At 38.6% G+C, this 22,401-nt stretch overlaps 1 protein-coding gene across 1 annotated transcript in view; it reads right to left on the bottom strand.

Annotated features, from left to right (window-relative positions):
* The window catches only part of AlaRS (alanine--tRNA ligase, cytoplasmic), a 449,485-nt gene that overhangs the window by 182,407 nt on the left and 244,677 nt on the right, over positions 1–22,401 (bottom strand). Inside the window, exon 10 of the mRNA XM_067150816.2 lies at positions 13,806–13,930. Coding sequence (XP_067006917.2) covers positions 13,806–13,930 — 125 coding nt within the window. The remainder of the gene's footprint in view (positions 1–13,805; positions 13,931–22,401) is intronic.

The following is a 22,401-nucleotide window of genomic DNA, read 5'->3' as shown; positions in this document are numbered from 1 at the left end:
AATGTATTTCTATCTATCCAGCGAAGTGTAATCTAAGAGAAAACGTTATTTGACTAAGTGACATTTCGAAATAATCAGCTTCTTGTTCTCTTTTGCTGTGGGGCTGTCCATCTATTCTAGCAGAATATGCGTGATTCTAGTTGATCATATGCGATGAGTACTTGTTCGCGAAGAGTTTTCATAGGTGCAACAGTGATTTTCCTTATAATGTTACATTTATCATGTTAAATTTCCTACCACCGTTTGCAAAATATGTACGTCATCTTTTCTTAATTTCTGGCGGATTGAACCAGATATTGTGTAGCTCTTTCAGTGGTATCAACACAAGAAATTTAATGTGACGCCGGGCTGAGTGGCTCAGGCGGTTGAAGCTCTGGCCTTCTGACCCCAACTTGGCGGGTTTGATCCCGGCTCAGTCCGGTAGTATTTGAAGGTGCTCAAATATGTCAGCCTCGTGTCGGTAAATTTACTGGCAGGTAAAAGAACTCCTTTGGGACGAAATTCCGACACATCCGAAAATCGTGAGTTGGTTTATCGTCGAAATGAAGTTACTGCGTGCTACCCTAACCTTCATCAGTCGGCAGCTACTGCGCCCACGACGTCCGCCATCTTGGTTTTGATATTACGGTCTGATATATTGCAGCCGGTCTTGGCCCAACTTAGCACACAGGGGCGAAACGCAGGCAAACAAGAATGAGTTAGCTGGAAAATTTAAATGTCCAATAATGGACCATTATATTGGTATTATAAATTTACTCATTCAGGACAAATATTTCATGTTCCCTACGCGAATCAACATCTATATCAGTAAATGTCCTGACACTGACGGGAAAGACAGAAGAACTGGCTGATTTCATGATAGAAAAAGATATATCCATACTTGGACTGTGCGAGACCAAGAAGAAGGGTACAGGGGAGATTCCTCTGAGAGAAGGATACAGTAGAACCTCGATTATACGTTCCCGGAAACTACCGTATTTAAGCAAATAAACCCCGCATACTTTTTTTTTTTTAATATTTGAGACACGAAATTGGGGTGCGGGTTTTATTTGCGTCAATGTTGGAATTTTTTTTTCAAAATGAGCCTTCCCAAAGTTAGGGTGCAGGGATTATTCGCTTAAATAAGGCATGTTTTCCTGTATTATTCGTTCAAATTACGTGGTCCCGTGAGCATCTTAATTAAATCACGTAAAAATCCTGCATTATCCGTTCCTTGAAGAAACTATTTCCTGGATCAACTGTCCAGAAATTTCAGTCCCATCAATGCTAAATCCTCGATCACGCGTTTTTCAAGAAACTGTATCTCACGAAAGGGCGACTACAGCACACTTACGGATCTTGGTGTTCGGCTACGGCGTACTTAAGGATCTTGGTGTTAACGTACCATCATTGTGGTAATTTGAGGAAATACTGTACTGGAAAAGCAATTGGCAGTGAACTTGCATAAGGGACCATCTTAGCATCGCATTTGGGTGGTATTGTTTAGAGAATCCTCAGAAATCATAAAGGAGAGTGTGTCCACAACGACTGGAAGCAGACAGGGTGCATTTTGACAGCTCTACTTGAAGACAGAATGAGTTTCGTCAAATGTTCGTACTTGCAAAATGTCTACATTATGTCCAGGGTTAGATGTTTACTTTTCTCTTTTAATTTTTTTTTACTTTTCTCGAACAGGTTTTCGGCACTTCCCTCAGGGCACTGTATAATCACTGGGCTCTCAGGCAGGATTCAAAACTGCTCCTTCTTAAGTAACACAAATTTAGTATTTTAATATTAAAGAATACAATTATGTTATCGAGACCAGATGTGACGAATACTCTCGGCCGTAATTCCAGACTCTCTAGACCGGTGTCGCCAACTCACCATTAAATAGCTCCTCAGTTAAAGGTAATCACAGAATAAGTGAACCTGGAACCAGCCCTCATACCCAGGTAAAAATGCCTGACCTGGCCGTGAATTGAACCCGGGCCCTCCGGGTAACAGATGTTACACTTACCATACATAAAGTCACGGGAGGTTTTTGGATTGCCTATTGCTGTTTTGGTCGTAATATAAGACTGGGAATTTCACATTTTAATGTTAAAAAGTTATAAAAACCACAGTAGTTTTATTTGCGCACGTTACATTTTAAAACTTTGTATCATTTCGCACTCGTACCGACTTGTACAGGAAGTAATACCAATATAAATGGTCCGTTATTGGACATTATACTTTTTTTTTTTTTTTTTTTTTTTTTTCCCCAGCTAACTCATTCTTGGTTGCCAGCATTTTGCCCTCGTGTGCTAGGGTGGGCTCATCAGTTGGTACCTAGCACACCTACCAATACGCTGGCTAGTGCATACCGTGGAGGCCACTGCGTAGGCTAACTGGAGCCACCGGCAGTGCCAATGCACTAAGAGACTTTGTCTCATTATCAAAAATTGATGCCTGCTTGGCCATCAGATGATATAGACGTTGATTCCCATAGGGAATCTGAAATATTTGTCCTGAATGAGTAAATTTATAATACCAATGTAAATGGTCCGTTATTGGACATTATAAATTTTCCAGGTAACTCATTCTTGGTTGCCAGCGTTTTGCCCTCGTGTGCTAGGGTGGGCTCATCAGTTGGTACCTAGCACACCTACCAATACGCTGGCTAGTGCATACCGTGGAGGCCACTGCGTAGGCTAACTGGAGCCACCGGCAGTGCCAATGCACTAAGAGACTTTGTCTCATTATCAAAAATTGATGCCTGCTTGGCCATCAGATGATATAGATGTTGATTCCCATAGGGAATCTGAAATATTTGTCCTGAGTGAGTAAATTTATAATACCAATATAAATGGTCCGTTATTGGACATTATAAATTTTCCAGCTAACTCATTCTTGGTTGCCAGCGTTTCGCCCTCGTGTGCTAGGGTGGGCTCATCAGTTGGTACCTAGTAATTCCTTTTTGATAATTTTTGATAATGAGACAAAGTCTCTTAGTGCATTGGCACTGCCGGTGGCTCCAGTTAGCCTACGCAGTGGCCTCCACGGGATGCACTAGCCAGCGTATTGGTAGGTGTGCTAGGTACCAAGTGATGAGCCCACCCTAGCACACGAGGGCGAAACGCTGGCAACCAAGAATGAGTTAGCTGGAAAATTTATAATGTCCAACAACGGACCATTTATATTGGTATTATAAATTTACTCATTCAGGACAAATATTTCAGATTCCCTATGGGAATCAACATCTATATCATCTGATGGCCAAGCAGGCATCAATTTTTGATAATGAGACAAAGTCTCTTAGTGCATTGGCACTGCCGGTGGCTCCAGTTAGCCTACGCAGTGGCCTCCACGGTATGCACTAGCCAGCGTATTGGTAGGTGTGCTAGGTACCAACTGATGAGCGCACCCTAGCACACGAGGGCGAAACGCTGGAAACCAAGAATGAGTTAGCTGGAAAATTTATAATGTCCAATAACGGACCATTTATATTGGTATTATAAATTTACTCATTCAGGACAAATATTTCAGATTCCCTATGGGAATCAACATCTATATCATCTGATGGCCAAGCAGGTATCAATTTTTGATAATGAGACAAAGTCTCTTAGTGCATTGGCACTGCCGGTGGCTCCAGTTAGCCTACGCAGTGGCCTCCACGGTATGCACTAGCCAGCGTATTGGTAGGTGTGCTAGGTACCAACTGATGAGCCCACCCTAGCACACGAGGGCGAAATGCTGGCAACCAAGAATGAGTTAGCTGGAAAATTTATAATGTCCAATAACGGACCATTTATATTGGTATTATAAATTTACTCATTCAGGACAAATATTTCAGATTCCCTATGGGAATCAACATCTATATCATTTGTACAGGAAGCGCGCTTTCCAGCTGAACTCAAGGTCGCAAATAACCGTAATTTCGGAAGTGTTAATGATATCTTTTCTCTTTCCAATTTGATTGTGATTAGTGATGGGCAGAACTGAATATAAAGCATTCAAAATCTTGAGAATCGAAATTTACATTCGAAACCATACTGTATTCTCAAGTTCAACATAACCTTTAAAAGTCACTGTAGGCCTAATTTAAATTTATGCGGTACAAGATTTTTATAAACTGACTACGAACAGTATACCGGTGACCAAATTACAATGAAAGATTTAAAAAAAAAGATTATTTTATTAGATTAGAGAATTAAAAACCTATTGTGGTCGATTGTTGTTTGACTTGGCGTCACGATTATTAGATTTGTCGAAGAGTTTGGCTGATCAAAGTTGCTGAACTGGAAGAAGTTTTCAGACGAAACTGACGAAGTTTCCCCGGCAAAACTGAATGTAAAGTTTCGAGATTTTTAAGTCGTGTGCCAGTAAGTAATGTTTTAAGCCCGCCCCACAGTCTAACTTGCCTGCCTCTCACCCGGAGGGCCCGGGTTCGATTCACGGCCAGGTCAGGCATTTTTACCTGGATATGAGGGCTGGTTCCAGATTCACTCATTCTACGATTACCTTTAACTGAGGAGCTATTTAATGGTGAGATGGCAACACCGGTCTAGAGAGACTGGAATTATGGCCGAGAGTATTCGTCACACTGACCATGCGTTACCTCATAATCTGCAGGCTTTCGGACCGAGCAGCGGTCGCTTGGTAGGCGGAAGGCCCATTGGGGTAGTAGTTTGGTTTGGTTCAGGGGTGTTTGTAAGATTATAAATATTTCATTTTTGTGATGTTTAGTCAAATTTTTGATACTTAATTCGTTCCCGGATTTTCAGTTTTCCCGTGTTGTATTTTTTTTTTTTATGATCCCTCCACAAACGGAGAATCGAGGTTCCACTGTACAAGCTGTATTGCAGCGGAGGACCTGCAGCAAAAAATCCAAGAATATGTGGAATATACAAAATGCATCAGCGATAGGATGACGATGAGACTCCAGTTTTTGAAAATGGCATGAAAGATCTATTTCAGTTGTAGGTACTAAAAACAGGTTGCATAGATGAACATCTAGAGGACTTCTTAGAGTAAGTGGAGAGAGATAGAAGATAAGGAAGTATGCATAAGTTGGAATGGAATGACAAGGAAAGGAAGATGCTATATGGCCCTTTGGATATGGAAATGTAAATCCAGAAGGCGAGTTATTGGTGGATTTTTGCATGAGGAACCAAATGATTGTTGGAGACACCTGGTTTAGCAAGAAGAACAGTCAGAAGATTACAAGGTATGGTTGGGGAGACAGACGAAAAAAAGACCATGATTGGTTATATAATCATAGAGAAAGAACACCGTAAAAACCTTTTAGATGTTACAGCCATCCTTGAAGAAGCCTTTGGTGGAGATCATAGAGTTCTGATAGGCAAACCGAAAGTGGGAAAGACTGAAAAACCCCCATTAAGAAGAGAGAAAAGAATTCAAGTATGGAAGTTGCAGGAGAATAGCATACAAGAAGAATTTGAAAGGGAAATAATACCCTTGGTACCGAGGAAAGAGGTGTTGAATGTTGAAGATGAATGGAAAAGATTTAAGGAAGCACTGGTTGGATGTGCAGAAAATGTATGTGGTAGAACATCAGGAAATGTGAAAGACAAAGAGACACACTGGTGGAATGATAGGGTAAAGATTAAAGTGCAGAAAAAGAAAATGGCATGGAAAGCATGGAAAAGAAGCTAAGACTGAAGAAAGTAGAAGAAAATATGTGGAGACAAAGAATTTGTCCAAGAAAGTAGTGGAGGAGGAAAAGAGGAAAAGGTGGGCCTTACTCACACAGAAATTGAGAGATGATATGCAGGCCAGCAACAAATTACGGTATGGTATCTTAACAAAAAGAGAGATCAAGTAAACACCAGATTTGTGAAGGACAAAGGCAGCATAATATTAACAAAGCCAGAAGAAATAAGAAATAGATGGAGAGAGTATTTTCAGAAGTTGCTGAACATAAGAACTGATGACAGTCATTCAATGGATGACCAGAAAAGGAAATTGATGAAGAAATGGATAAAGAAATTACAATGAATGAAATTGAAATGGCAGCAAGAAAGATGAAGAATGGAAAAAGTGCTGGAATAGATGAAATTTGCGTGGGGATGATAAAGGTAGCTGGAGCAGTGCACATATCGGCTTCTCAAGAATGTCTGGGAGAATAAGGAGGTCCCTGAGGATTGTCAAAAAGGAATAATCATCCCAATTTCCACGAAAGGCAATAAGAAAGTTTTGAAGAACTACAGGGGAATTACTCTAATATTCCATGTTGCTAAGATAATGGAGATGATAATGGAAAGTAGAAACAGGTTGAGGGTTGAGAATCAGATACAGGAAAATCAGTTTGGTTTCAGAAGTTGAAGGTCAACAATAGAGCCCATTTTCATTATGAGACAACTAATGGAAAAGCAATGGGAGTATGGGAATATGGTGATGACATTCATTGACATTGAAAAGGCATATGACAGTGTCCCCAGGACTCAAGTTTGGGACAGTCTGGTGTAAAAAGGAATTGGAGAGGGAGTTATCAAATAGATCATGGCAATGTACAGGGAATGTTGTAGTTGTGTGTGCAAACACAAGTTGACAGAACAAGTTGGTTCAAAATAACTAGTGGGCTGAGACAGGGAAGTGTTCTATCACCAATCCTATTTACAATAGTAATGGATGTCATCATGAGAACAGCAAAAGCAGCAAATGGAGGACGAGAAATGAACATGTTATTTGCAGATGATATTGCAATTTGGGGAGAAGACGACAGAATGGTTTAAAAACAGTTGGATGTGGTGAATGGGAAGATCGAAGAATGTGTATTGAAAATAGGTGTAGAAAAGAGTAAAACTCTTGTTATGACTAGAGGGGAGGAAGAAGGGAAAGGTCAGATTAGACTTGCAGACAAGCCCCTGGAAGAAGATGAAACGTTCAAATACCTGGGGAATGAATTAATGGAGAATGCTTGACTGGATGCTGAGATTAGTAAGAGGATTCAAGCTGGAAGTTGTTTCTGTAATAGTGTAAGAAACATGTTATGGGACAAAGATGTGCCAATGGAAGCAAAGGAAACTATGTACAAGATGTATTATGTACCCATAACAACGTACGGAGCAGAAACTTGGACAATTAAGAAGGATGAGAGTCGAATACAGTCAGCCGAAATGAAGTTCTTGTGGAGTATGATGCAGAAGAGTAGCAGAGACAAAATAAGGAATGAGAAAATCCGGGAAGAAATTGTAGTGGAGAAAATGAAGGACAGAATAGATGGTTTGGGCACATAAAGTGAATGAGTGACGAAAGAATGCCAAAGAAGGTGATGGAAATGCAAATGCAAGGAAGGAGAGGCCATCGACAACCACGAATGAGATGGAAGGATACAATCCAATGCAGTAATATAGAAAGAAACCTGGACTGGGACACAGTGTTGGAGGAGGAGTGGTGGAAAGACCGAAGAATGTGGAGAAATAATAATAATAATAATAATAATAATAATAATAATAATAATAATAATAATAATAATTCAAGCTCAATACTTGCATTATTTACCCATGGGTGAGAGAATATTGTTTTCAAGTTATATCTGTTTGTCACACTTGCGTCAAACTTTCATTGGTTAGTTCCGACGGTTCAGGGGCTGTGTGTAGATGCCGATTTATGCATTAGGATACATCTCAAGTACAGCCGCATGTTCGCAAGCGTGTAGTTTGCCTATCATGCGATAACTCAAAAGATCTGCACCCGGCTTCGGAGGCCACACGCCAGTATTATTATTATTATTATTATTATTATTATTATTATTATTATTATTATTATTATTATTATTATTATGCGTGAATGGTCCCTTTCGGAACACATGAAGCTTTATTTATGATTTTGTTTGCGGAGGATCCAGGATGCTTTCATCTGTTGACTAAAGATCCTTTTCCTTTCTTCCGTCCACTTGGTACCTGCTCTTTTTGGTACTTCATTCTCTGGAGTAACTTCCCAATTGTCAATTTTCTTTCTATTATATTTCGATTCAAAATGTCTTCACAGAGAATTTGTGCGTTCTTCATGTCTGCTTTTGTTTGTTGTATCCAAGGAAAATTCTTCAGTTTGTCAACTCTTTCAAGAACTTGGTGGGTTAGTCTAGTTTCTGGAAGCCTCTTAACATGTCCATAAAATTTTAGCCTTTTTTTCCTGAGGTCTGCCGCAATATTGGATAATTTTTCTGTGGATTTCCGGGTTTGGAGGCGGCACCCTTCTCCCGTGTGTCTTGGTCCTAAAATTTTCCTCATGATTTTTCGCTCTTCTTTTAGGATATTTTCCAGTTCGCCCTTTCTATGAAGCGTTAGAGTTTCCCCTGCACATAAAGCCTCCAGTTTGATTACAGTATTGTAATGTTTAATCTTAACGTGGAGAGACATACATTTTTTGTTGTAGATTTCTCTTGTTCTCCCATAAGCTCTTCTGAGTTTTTTGGACACGGTTGTTTTGGGCTATTTTCCCTTGTCCGGTTGGTTCGAGGATTTCGCCCAGGTATTTGAAGTGAGGGACTCTGTTGATTTGTCCGTATTTTGTATTGAGACTATGGATGTCTAGTTTTGCACAGAAAAATTCTGTTTTCTGGAAGGAGATATGAAGTCCGACCTTTCTGGCACATTCTTGGAGAATTTCAACTTGCTTTATTGCTGTGACTTCATCGCTGGACAAAAGGGCCAGGTCATCCGCGAAGGCTAAGCATGGAATTTCAAGCTTGTTTTCTCGTGTCCCGATGTTTACTGTGCTCCACCTATTTTGTGCTTTCAGTTCGTTTTCCCATCCCTCATCACCTTATCTAGTACGAGGTTGAAGAGTAGGGGTGATAGTCCATCTCCTTGCCGGAGACCAGTTTTTATCTGGAATTCGTCTGAGATTTCTCCCATGAATTTCACTCTTGAATTTCACTCTTTGTGTCAGTGAGGGTCTGTTTGGTCAAGTTTAGCATTTTGGAGTCTAGTCCCTGTTCTTTCAGGATGCTGAACAGAGATTGATGATCAACTGAATCATAAGCCTTCTTGAAATCTACAAAGGTACAGATGATTGGAAGGTTTCTGAGGGCCCTGAATTTTAGAGCGGTTTTGAGGTTGAAGATCTGTTCAGTGTATGATCTGTGAGGGCGGAACCCAGCTTGATATTCACCAATTTTATGCTCTAGTTGTTCTTGTATTCTTTTCAACAGGCATGCAGAGAAAATTTTGTAGCCGACTTCAAGGAGGGAGATTCCCCTATAGTTGTTCACATCAGTTTTGTCTCCTTTTTTGTGAAGTGGGTGAATCAAGGCACATTTCCAGTCTTCTGGGAGTTTTACATTTTTCCAGATTTTCTGTATGATTTCTGTAAGTTCCTTGAGTGAATTTGGACCAAGATTCTTAAGGAATTCTGCAACAATCCCGTCTCTTCCTGAGGTTCTGTTGTTCTTTAGTCGTTTAATGTGGCTCTGAATTTCTTCCTGGTTTGGTGGAGGTGATTCTGGGTGAGTGAAACTGGATGCTTCTTCAAGAAATCTTTCAGTGTGTTCGGGGCAGTTAAGAAGTTCTGAGAAGTACCGTGCAAGTTCTTGGCAGTTTTCTTTATTAGTAAACGCCAATTTTCCGTCTTGTTTCCTAAAACATAAGTTCTGTGGAATGTATCCTTGGAGATTTTTTCTGTGAATGTTCTGTAGAAATCCCTTGTGTTGTGGTTTCTAAAGTTTTCTTCAATTGACTCCAGTTGTTCTTTCAGGTGCTTTCTTTTCTCTTGCCTGATGGTTTTGGATACTTGTTTTCTGGTTTCATAAAATTCTCGTTGAGTTTTCTGGGATTTTCTACTGTTGTATTTCTGAAACGCAGATTTTCTTATCTCTAGGACTTGGTTGCATGTTGAGTTCCACCAGGGGTGTTTTGCATTCCTTTTTAAGGGCACCATTTCTCGTGCCTTCTGTATGATTTTGGTGTGGAATTCTTCCCATGTTTTCGCTGGTTGATTTTCCCATGCTTCTTTTAGATCCGTAACAGGAATCTGTTTTATGTCAAATTTCTGTTGTTGGATTTTCTTGGGGTGGTATTTTCTTGGAGTAAATTTTACTTTAACTCTTGTGAGATAGTGATCAGAGTCGATGTTTGCTCCTCTTCTCACTTGTACATCATGCACCTCTTTCTGTAGCTGATACGAGATAGCTACATGATCAATCTGAAATTCTCCAATGGATTCAATGGGGGACCTCCAGGTTTTTTGTTTCTTGGGATGCTACCTGAGGGATGTGGACATGATTTTAAGGTTGCACTGTTGACATAGTTCAATGAGCCTTGAGCCGTTTTTGTTCGTAAATTTGTGCGCCGGGTAGAGTCCGACAGTTTTCCTGTGTTCCTTTTCTCGGCCGATTTGTGCATTGAAATCGCCTAAGAGGATTTTGACGTCATCCTTTGAAATTTTTTACATCACTTTTTCAAGTCTGTTCCAAAATTTGTCCACGTTTTGGGGATTATTCTTGTTGGCTATATTTGTAGGGGCGTGTGCATTTATTAACGTATATTTTTTATTGGCACACTGAATCCTCATGGTCATTAGGCGATTGCTGATGGAATTAACTTCTTGGATCGACTTCAGTATACTTTTATGTACTATGAAGCTCATGCCAAATAAAGGGGTCCTATTTAGAATCTTATGGTCTGTTTTGCTTTTGAATATACGGTAATTTCCATAATCCAAGGTAGCATCATCAGTAAATCGAGTTTCCTGCAGGGCAAGGATAAGAATTTTTTTGCCGATCAAGTTCTGTGACTAAATTTAGTAATTTTCCTGGTTGTATCAAAGTGTTGATATTGAATGTACCAATGTACGTGGGGGTTTTGTGGGATAGTTTACCAGAGAGCTCCGACTCTCTCCCATGTTTTCGTGGTTGTCCAGGCTCCCCAGAATCCGAAAGCCTGGTTGCCGTCTCAATGCGACGGGTGGATTGGATACCACCTGGGGTAATGTTGTTAGTACGCTCACGAATCATGTTTAGCTTGTAATAGGAAATCCAGCAGTGCTGGGTGCTTAGAACCAGGGATTGTTAGTTCCTGGAGCTTGGTATTGCCGCCGCACCTACAAGGTGACATATTAACATATTTACATAACAAAAAATGCCCAAATACAGTACTCATATTTTATTATTTTGCTTTCCCCCTATTTTATGTCATCCGTAATTTATAGTTTACCCACATCCATCGTAATTTTTATCCTCCCCCTTGAAAAACAATGCATCCAGGTTTTACTGTAACAGAAAGGAATGCATATAAGAGGATGAAGAGTATGGGAAGAGGGAGCTGTCATTATATTCATCCTGTTATATGTGTTTTCTTATTCATCTCTCTCTCTGCGCCTCGATTTGACACTTGTTTGTGCCTTTCCTATATTTATATTTTATTGCATATATATTATGTATTTTGGAGTATGTGTAACTTGAAATTATCAAAACGTCGTTCACCATCCAATTTGGCTGATCATCGAACTGTGTCTCCCATCTGAACTACACTCTCCTGCCATCTGGGAGTGTACGGTGAATTACAGAGTCGCCAGCGGAATTATCGATCGAATACGAGAATATTTTGATGTTGTTTTGTTCTTGGTAATTGTTTGAGATTTGTAGAAGACTTGTGTACCTGGTCGCGGATTTTATTTAAAAAGTAAATCAATAAGGAGAAAGGAGAGGCAAGATGATGAACAGTTTCGACCCCGGTTGAGTTTGTCGACAACCGACCACAAATTCTATTTGGATAGTGGTTTGCTTTGTATTTTATTTTAACCTTGGAAAATTGTAAGTACAGTTCATGGTCTCTGCATGAATGCCTTTTCCTATGGAGATATCTTCAGCATGCCAACGACACTTCAATTTAACGTAATTATGTAAAAGATTTAAATTGGAAAAATGTTTTAATTTACTACAATTAAGTGAAATTATTTTCAGATCATTCGGTAGCCGTTTATCTGACAACTTTTTTCATTTTTAATGGGACTCGGATTTCTTATGTACATTGCAAATTTTTAATTTCAAAACCTTTCTTGTAACACCTAGTTAAGTGTTATTTTATGGATCACGGATGAAAATTAGTAAGTTAGAGTTGTTTCGGAGATGACTATCTAATAAGAATTTGGAAGCCATCTTTTTTTTATATCGTGTCACGTGACCCGTTTCTATGGGTGACAGTCGTAAACAAACGTGTGTTCCTTGTTGTTGACGGAAAACAGATGATTGCTGGTGATTGTATCATGTTGGTTCGATATGACGAGACTTATTATGCTCTGATCTAAGTTGATCGCGACTGTATTCTAACCCCTAAATTGAAATACGTCCTCCCTTTTCTTATGATTTAATTTTATTGAGTATTTTCTTCTTATTTCACCTAAACTTGGTAATATTAATTTACGGTTCGGTAATTTCACTGAATTCATACTAGAAGTGTCGGGGAAACAAGTCTCAACTTACTGTTAGTTAATTCACTGATGATTGATAATTTTTGATTTTCAAGGATTGTGATCCAAAGGATTGTTTTCTATATTTTCAAAGGGTCAACCCAACTTATATTATCATTTCTTTTAAAGTAGTAATAATTTTCCTCCATTTGTTTAATCATCGTATAGCAAGTCCAAATATTATTACTGTTCATTTAAATTGAAATCCTGATTCATTAAAATTATTTTAAATTTTAATCGATCTTTTCCTTTATAGTCAGTACATTCTCTTGTTTTGATTCACATAGCCTTTACGCCCAGTTGTTTGTTTTTCACGCTCTTTCTTTGGACCTATGAGGTAAGTAACTCGTCTCTGTTACTTACTTGAATGGTCTTGTGTTGTCCAACTGCTATCTTTTGGGAAAATTCTGGTGACACCAAGGTAGAGTTAGGCCTTATACTGTGGTGTCGTTACAATTTTACGTTTAATTATATGGACTTACATTTCATGAAATAAGGCTGAGGAAACCATAAAATCAGAAATTGTAAATTTGAAGTTTCACTGCATTGTGTTGAAGGTTGACACCTTCCTTCGTGCAAACAAATGTTTTCCATACGTTTCATTGTCAGTTCTGTACAAAATTGTGTCAGAACAGGTGGAGTACAGAAAGTTGTGCGATCAGTATGTTCTGAAGATGGTAACTGAGGAACAAAAATGAAGAGATATGTCAGTGCTTTGGATACTTTCGACCTGGTACTATGGGGAAAGTGATGCGTGATTGGACCACATCACCACCAGAGAGGTGTCCCACATGACCATTTAATTCAAAGAGCATTTAATGGAGTGGTGACACACAAAAGTGTGACAAAAGTGAAATTCAAGTAGACTTTCTCAATTCAGAAGATTATGGCAACTGTGTTTTTAGACAACTGTGGTGTTCCACTAGTAGACTTTGTTCTATCAGGGACAACAAAAAAACTGCAGCTGTGTAATGTGCGACCTTGATCAAACTTCGCCAGGCAATCCAGAATAAATGCCACAGCCAAGTGTCCGCCAAAGTGTTGTTGCTTCATGACAATGCAAGACCTCACTCTGAAGCTCAAACACAAATCCTTTTGATGGCAAAAATTTGATCTCAACCCTACCTACAGCCCTGCCCTTGTGCGTAGTGAATACCATCTCTTCCTCCATCTGAAATGATTCCTTGCCATCAAGTTCTTCCACGCTGAAGAGGTCATGAAAACAGCAGTTCAGACATGGCAAAAACTTACTCCTTGACATGACGAATGTTTTAACAAAAATGGAGACTGTGTGGAAAAGTAGCTGAGTATGTATAGAATTGGGAGAAAAAAAAAAATACTACCTGAAAATATTTAGCAGTTTTTGATTTACTGCATAATGGATCTTACTTAAAAACTAGCCCTCATATCCATACCTGAGCTTGCTTCTTCGCTTCTAAATAGCCCTTCATATCAATTTGTAGACCCTTTTCTTCTGTCATCAGTTGAGTAAGATCAACAGGAAAGCCGTACGTATCATACAGTCGCCATGCAACATCTCCTGCAATTAGTAAATTAATGATTAGATTCTTCATATGGAAATGTAAATAATATATGGCACATGCTACAAGCAATATAGCAGATTTATTTGAATATATGAACAAAAAATGTTTACATAGAAAATATAATAAAAATCTCACATATAAGGGTAAAAGGAGAAGCAGCCTATTGTCAGCTGTATTAATGGACAAAAAATTAAATCATCAATACTTTAACAAGAAAATTCCCAGTTTCACTTCAACAACTTATTTAAAAGAAAGAATTAAAAATTACTGGTCATATAACAGTAAAAATATAAAATATATAAAAATATGTCATATGAAAGTTTTCAAATGTTTCCTACTAGGCTATCCCTTTCATTTTCTCATTTCCTGTAAAACTTCAAACTCAAACTTCGGAAATGCATCCAAACCAATATACAGTAATATGTTTAATGTGCATTTTCTATTAGCAATTAACCATCAAACTGAGTTGTGGAGTCATGATACCCCTTAACAAACTTGTTCTTATAACAGGAAGCAGTTTCATATCAATTGTTGGTATTCCCTGTACCTTCTCGCCTTTGTATTGTTAAATTCTGCTAGTAATATATCATAGTATATTAGTCTAATAATAGAGCAATAAACAAGAATGAAACAAAAGTCATTTGCCTGAAAATACCCAGTGTCATTAATGATCCAACTTCTTAACAGAGTTTTAGTGTAAATATAAAATGTACAGACACATTTCACAATTTGACTTTACGAAAGTTGGATTAGAAGTAACTAAATTTCACTAGTCAGTTTTCCCTAGATCAAGCAAGTATTGTAGTTTTTGCAATAAAGAGCAGACCTTTCTTGGTTGATCTAAATCCCTAGAATTAATACACAGTAGATGAGAAAACCAACTAGATTTCAAATTAAGTCGGATATTAAAAATTTATTTCACTAAAATAGCATATGCATTTATAATATTAAAATAAAACAAAGAAAAAATGCAGCTTAAAATTGGAGGTTAACGCTTAAACAGCAATTTTTTTTCAAAAAGAAGCCGTATTTCCCAGTGTCGACTTAGATAAATGCAACTTAATTCGTCGCCATAAGACCTATCTGTGTTGGTGCGATGTAAAGCAAAAAAGAAAAAAATGCAACTTAAAAGCTTTTCAATATGTCTGCCAAAACTCCAAGCTGCAGAAATAAAGTTCCTGCGCACCATGATACAGAAGACCAGGAAGGACAAGTCAGGAATGAAAAAAAGTCCAAGAGGAGGTGAGAATAGAGGATCGAGAAAGGAAGACTCGCGTGGTTTGGCCATTTAAAAAAGATGAGTGCAAGTAGGACTGCAAGAAGAGAATATGAAAGAGAAGTAAAAGGAAAAAGACCGGTGGGCAGACCCAAAGGAAAATGGACCGATCTGGTGAAGAAAGATGTCGAAGAGAGGAGACAAGATTGGGAGATCACGAGAGAACAGTGGTTCCTGGACAGACAAAGACGGAGGGAGCACGTACACAACACCCGGGCAACTAGAGATGGTTAACGATGATGATTACCCTTTGGTTGCAGCAAGAGCCCTATCAATGATGCATCCATTATTACGAGCGATTAAGCCTGCAAAACTTTTTCCATAACTGATATTTATGCACCCCAACGATTGATCATCTTTGGTATCGTTTCCCCGCTATGTCCACAAGTCAGCTCAATGCATCCATTATTACGAGCGATTAAGCCTGCACAATTTTTTCCATAACTGATATTTATGCACCCCAGCAATCGATCATCTTTGGTATCGTTTCCCCGCTATGTCCACAAGTCAGCTCTCTTGTTGAACTTCGAAGGTGATGTCAAAGCCTATTACTAATACCCATTGCCTGCTGTTCGTCTAGAAAAATCTAAATGAAAGAGGAGAATATGTTTTCGCAATAAATGCATAAATAACTTGTCCGATAGCAGTTGTTAACTCGTTAGAAATAAAGGCTGAAGTATACGAGGACGGTTTGAAAAGTTCTCAGAATCACCGCTAGATGTCAGTGCTAGAGCAACGAGGTTCCCGCGCAATAATCACACATCCTTTGTGAGTGAACATGTGGCGCGTCAGTGCTCTAGCTGCAGGAGTGTGGTAGTGATGACTCTTTGTTGTTGTTCCCGCGTAGTGATTTGTGACAATGGAAAAAACTGAGATTCGAGCAGTACTTTGTAAAGAAAGGTATGAAAGCAAAGGAAATTCATGCCGACTTTCAGGACACACTGGGGGACTCTGCTCTTTCATTTTCAACTGTTGCCAAGTGGACCAGCGAGTTTAAATTTGGTCGGGAGAGCTTGGATGATGATCCGCGTAGTGGACGGGCCAAAAAGTGTTATGACCCCAGAATTTATCCCAAAAGTGCATAAAATGGTCATGGAGGATCGTTGACTGAAAGTGTGGGAGATTGCTGAAGCTGTAGGGATGTCTTGTGAATGGGTATATTATATTTTAACCAAAGAATTGGGTATGAAAAAATTATCCGCAAGATAGGTGCCGCTGCTCTTGACATTGGACAATAAACGCACCAGATAGAAATGTCCGAACGAAGTCTGGCCCGTTTTCAGTGCAACCAACAAGATTTTTTGAGCCGCTTTGTGACTACAGATGAAACTTGGGTCCACTACTATACCCCAGAGACAAAACAGCAGTCAAAGCAGTGGAAACATGATGATTCACCACCACCAAAGAAAGCAAAGGCAGTGCGTTCGGCCGGAAAGGTCATGGCCTCAGTTTTCTGGGATGCAAAAGGCATTCTGCTGATAGATTATCTTCCTACTGGCCAAACAATTACAGTGCAATACTATGCAAACCTCCTGGATCAACTACAGGAAAAGATACGCGAAACAAGGCCTGGTTTGGCAAGGAAAAAGGTCATCTTTCACACGGACAACGCTCTGCTGCACACAAGTGTTATTGCCATGGCAAAACTTCATGAACTGGGGTACGAATTGTTGCCACATCCACCTTATTCACCTGACTTGGCACCTTCAGACTTTCATCTATTCCCCAAGCTGAAAATTATCCTCGGTGGCCGGAGATTTTCTACAAGGGAAGAAATGACAGCCGAATTGGAGAGGTATTTTGCAGGCCTGGAGGAATCTCATTTTCGAGATGGAATCAAGGCATTGGAACATCGCTGGACCAAATGCATTAGTCTACAGGGAGACTATGTTGAAAAATAAAAGCAGCTCCACCGAGGTAAGATACTTAATTCTAGTATATTCCGAGAACTTTTCAAACCACCTACGTATGATCGCTGAATTTTAGTACTACATACTAAAATTAAGTAAGAATGCGATACATCTCAAGATATGGCAGAGCGCATCTCTGTTTTCAGAGGTTACATCGTATTTTCTAGCGTCTGATTAAACTTCGGAAAGGCTAACCCCATGTAAATTCATCGCGAGAAGGTTAACATTTCTCTATTGGCGTTTTAATTATGTTTTTATGATACATATAGAACAGTTAGGTTAGATGACGCTGTTTGAATAAGAAAACTTAAAACTTTTGCCACAGAATGTGATCGATCAGCTTCAGTATAGTTTTCTCGCTATGTGCACTTTTTTTTTCTTTGCTATTTGCTATCTGCTTTACGTCGCACTGACACAAATAGGTCTCATGGCGACGATGGGATAGGAAAGGCCTAGGAGTTGGAAGGAATAGGCCGTGGCCTTAATTATGGTAAAGCCCCGGCATCTGCCTGGTGTGAAAATGGGAAACCACGGAAAACCATCTTCATGGCCGCCAACAGTGGCTATGTGCACTTGTGAGCTCTCAGTCAACATTCAAAGGCGATGTTGGAATCGATTAGTAATACCCGCCGACTGCTGTTCTCTTAAGAAAATTCGAAATGAAAGAGGATAACACGTTTTCGTAATAAATGTGTAAACAAGATGGCCGATAGCAGTTATTAACTCATTAAAAATAAAGGCTGAAGTAAACGATCGCTTAGTTGTAATGTTATATACTGAAATAAGTAAGAATGTGGTACACCTCAAGATATGGCAGAGTGCATCACTGATTTCAGAGGATAGTTTATATTTCCTCACATTGGTTAAATTTTGGAAAGGCCATTATTCTGTATAAATTTATATCGAGGTTATCATTTCACTACAGGTGCTTGAAATATGTTTTCATGATGCATATAGGGTTAGGTTAGGTGACACTGTTTGAATAAGAAAACTGAAATGTTTGCCACAGAGGCCTCTGGAAAGATACTATAATTTTTCAGATGAAATTAAACATACACATACATACAGTATCAGCTTTCAAAATATAAACAAGTAAGCTGTAGTGTGAATAAATACCATCCAGAAGAACACAAGTTTTGAAGAAACTGATTGGCATTTCATACTAATTTTAATGCATATGGGTTTGTTCGACTTTTACAATAATTGGGATATAACGATAATCCGCAATAGCGAGTAAATTTTTCACCGTTATGAATTCTCGCTATAACAGACTTCTACTGTATGTAATTATTTGTTTAATAGTGTGCAATTTTATTCCTTGTTGAATAATGTTTTTTTTTTCTTTTTTTTTTTTTTTTTTTCTTACATGTTACGGGGTAATATGTATATGTAACTTGCCTGTTTGATAGACTGAAAAGCTTCTAAGTTACATTGAACAGTGAAAGCGAATTCCGCAGCAGTGGAAGACAACTGGTGTACTGATACAGTAGGCTGACCAAACGTCCTTTTGGGAGGAGAGTCCCCCTTTTGCGATGTCTGTCCTCCTGAAATATGTGAATATGGGAGGAAACTTAACTGTCCTCCTTTGCATACTGTAAACTTCTAACACAGCAGTCTGCACTCTGGTGGCAGTTCTACCTGTCACACAGAATTGCAATTCTAATCATTTACATACCCGCTGATGGTGTGGACATGTACGAAGTTACATTGACATTTGACCATTTTTTCTGGGTACTTCAATTATTTTGTCATGCACTGAATGTTTCCATAACATCAAGTCAGCAATTTATTAAATAAACATACCAACTCATTAGCTGATGAAGTGGTGGTGGTGGTGATAATTGTTTTTAAGAGGAAATACAACTGGGCAAACATCCTCTATTTACACGAATCGGAGGCAAACAATGGAAGGGGCCCGATGCTTTGAAAAATGAAGATATCGGCCAAAGAAAGAGAAGGGCAACAAAGGTCGCGAAAGTGCTGGTGACTATTATTGTTTTAACAGGAAATATAACTAGGCAATTATCCTCTATTAACACTAATCAAAAGGAAACAATGGCAGGGGCCCGACACTTCGAAAAATGAATGTAACAGCCAAACAAAGGCAAGGGCCACAAAGGGTGTGAAAATGAAAGGCTCCCTAGGCCTCGGTACCTAATACTGTCGGGGTTGGAAAAGATCAAAAGTTGACCAAGGGAGGATGGATAGGATAGATGCAAGTGAGGAGCCACACAAGTAAGTGGAAGCAATGCCAGGACTCAGCTAAGGGCCCCATAGCTGCCAATCCATGCTCCCAAGTTGAAAGGCCCTGAGGCCCCCCTTAATTACTTCCGATGAAAGGCAACGGGTACCGTGGATGTGTTTCTACCGCTCCCACCCACAGGAGGATAGCTGAAGAAGGCCTCACAGACTGAAATATGTACGACTATAATATTTATATCTTCTGTAAGTATTGAAAGGAGGAAAATATAAAACATTCCATTTAAAGGAATAATTACCTTATTAGTTAAAGTCAATATGGAACAAGCATGATGTTCATCAATTGCAGTTTATGCGAAATCGGATACCTCTCCGAAGGAGGTTCAACATGTTGGGTTGACATCATAGTGATTGACCGAACTACAGAAGCAGCTATGGTGATCAAACCAACCATGAGATATACAATATTAAATAGAAGGAAGGATCCATCTTTCAATACTCCGCTGTTAAGTTGAACCAAATAGAGGTTACAACCTGTTCATTTGGGACCGGTTTCAACACATTTGAAGTGTCATCATCAGCCAATTAGCAAAGCAGTGCAAAAATTAAGTCATAAAGGTCTAAAAACAACTAACACAGTGATCACAGGCAAAAAATTAACACTATTTAGTGCCGAAGCAATTAAAGAATACCACTATTTCATGCCGAAACAAATGCAGTTGAAGTTCATAAGCAGGTCTAGTACAATCCTGTTATGCCGCATTCACATATGAAGATGTAAGATGATGATGTATTTGAGATCAATGACGAGTTAAAGGACTTGTTTTAATACGCAAACTTGAAGGATAACTCGTTACGAGAATGAACTTGTGATATGCAGTTATGTATAGTTGTAGCTAGGCAGGTCTTGTAGGCATTTGTTTCTCCGGCTGAAAAGTAAAAGGTGACGTAACTGAAGTCTTAGGAAAACAGTGTAGGACTTAATTTCGATAATTCGAAGTGGATATATAAATTTTAAAAATAACTTAAGTCGTTAAAAAGAATAAAACCAAATAAAAGTATATAAAAAATAGGAAGAAATTAAAAAAAAAAATAACAATGTGAGGCTCAACTCGAAACAGCTTGCCATGGTGATTGATAAATGAATGGGAGTTGATAAATAGAGAAAAGGATGGGGAATAATGAGCGCTTATTAGAGGGTGGGAAGGAAAGGAAAAAATAGGGGGTTATCTAAGGAGGATCATGGGAGTGTTGCGGAAGGGGGAAGTGGCATGAGAGGGTATTGTGTCAATTGTGAAAAATTGAACGCTTGCTTGTTGACTTCAAGTTATTTAAAATGGAGATAAGAAAATCAAAAAGGGCATTGGGCTTCTCAGAAATATCATTCAGGTTAAGATTTGGATTGAAAAACTGGTCTCGAGGTGTATAAAACAGTCTTCAGTGATGTCTAGGAGAGGGCCTTTATTTAGTGTGCTGAGAATTTCAATATCCTGGTTTTATGTCATGTATATGTTGCCTCACTGCCGAAAATCTGTTGTATTTTATTGCATTAACGTGTTCAAAGTACCTAATTTTGAAGTTACGACCAGTTTGACCTATGTAAAAAGAGTTACAGTTGTTGCACTTAAAACGGTATACGCCTGATTTAGAAAAGACACTTGTTTTATTTAAGGAGTTTAAGTTATGTAATAATTCAAGATTTCAATTATTAGTTCAAAAATAAATCATGGTATTGTGTTTTTTGAAGACATTAGCAATACTGTAGGCATTTACATTAAATGTAAACGTGGAGTAAGCAGCTGGTTTAGGATTATCTTTTAAGAGTGTTGTGTTAGGAGATGTTTAAATTTGTTCAATAAGATATCTATTATAACCATTAAATTTGGCAATGGAGTGGATGATATTTACTTCTTAAATAAACGGCCACTATCCCCTCGCCTTCTCCGCACCTCAGATGACCTCTATTAATATCCTTGGCCTGAGAGACCTGCTCTACCCTTCCAGGGTACAATATGACTGCTTGCTAGAAAGAAAAAAGAAAGCAGAATTTTGAAGGCACGGTTAACCATGCTGTTGTACGAGGCACGTTTATGTGTCTATGGGTGAAAAGAGTCTTGTTTTATGGTATAAGCTGTATGTGTGGGTTTTCTATAAATCATATATGATAATGAGGAAGGTAATCTGCTTATTGTTATATCTAGAAAATTAATTGATTTGTTTGATTCTGTTTCAAGAATGAATTTAATATGCGGATCAATTTCATTGAGGCTATTAAGAGTAGATGCTGCATTGATAACTCTATCATCTAGGATCACAAATGTGTCATCTACATATCTGGCCCAAAATAAAACATGTTTAAAGTAGTCGTTATCAATGAAATTGTGTTCTAAAAAGTCTAGGTATATTTCCATCGAGGCTGGAGAACGCATAGCCAAACCATCTTGTTGATAAATTATATTGTCAAAGATGAAGATGAAGAAGTTGTTATTAACTACTAATTTTAAGATGGTCATAAAATCATTAATTTCAAGTTTGCTTAAGCAACTATATGTGTTTAAATTCTTCTCAATAATAGGATATAATTTTTTGATATTAATGCTGGGGTACATATTGACATTATCGAAAGAGTTTAGAGAATGGTGTGGTTGGATTTTAAAGTTATTTAATTTCTCAACTAGTTCTATGGTGTTTTTTTTGTGCTAATTTGTAAAGTGGGGGGGGGGGGGTCGAATGGGGACGTCAGTCTTATGAATTTTAGGGAGAGATAGCAAAAATATAAAATCCATTGTTAAAAGTATTCTTCCGTGTGAACTGATCAGGAGGCCAATCAGTTACAGTGACATTCTCTCTTGTAGTAGTTGGTCTTAATTATACATGATTTTGCCCGTCACTAATCACAAGCAAGTTGGAAAAAGTCTTCAAAACTCACTAAATTTTGGTTTCTTTGCGACCTGGAACTCAGCTGGAAAGTGTGTTGGGACACTCACTGTACAAGTTAGTATGGGGGGGGAGAACAATATAATCATTTTAAATGTTAGGCAGCATATAAAAAATTACTGGTTTTATAACGAAATACCAGTAT

The sequence above is a fragment of the Anabrus simplex genome, chromosome 7 (assembly GCF_040414725.1).
Source record: "Anabrus simplex isolate iqAnaSimp1 chromosome 7, ASM4041472v1, whole genome shotgun sequence".
Taxonomy (NCBI): domain Eukaryota; kingdom Metazoa; phylum Arthropoda; class Insecta; order Orthoptera; family Tettigoniidae; genus Anabrus; species Anabrus simplex.
Note: the sequence above shows the minus strand (reverse complement) of the source record. Positions and strands in the feature narration are given on the sequence as shown.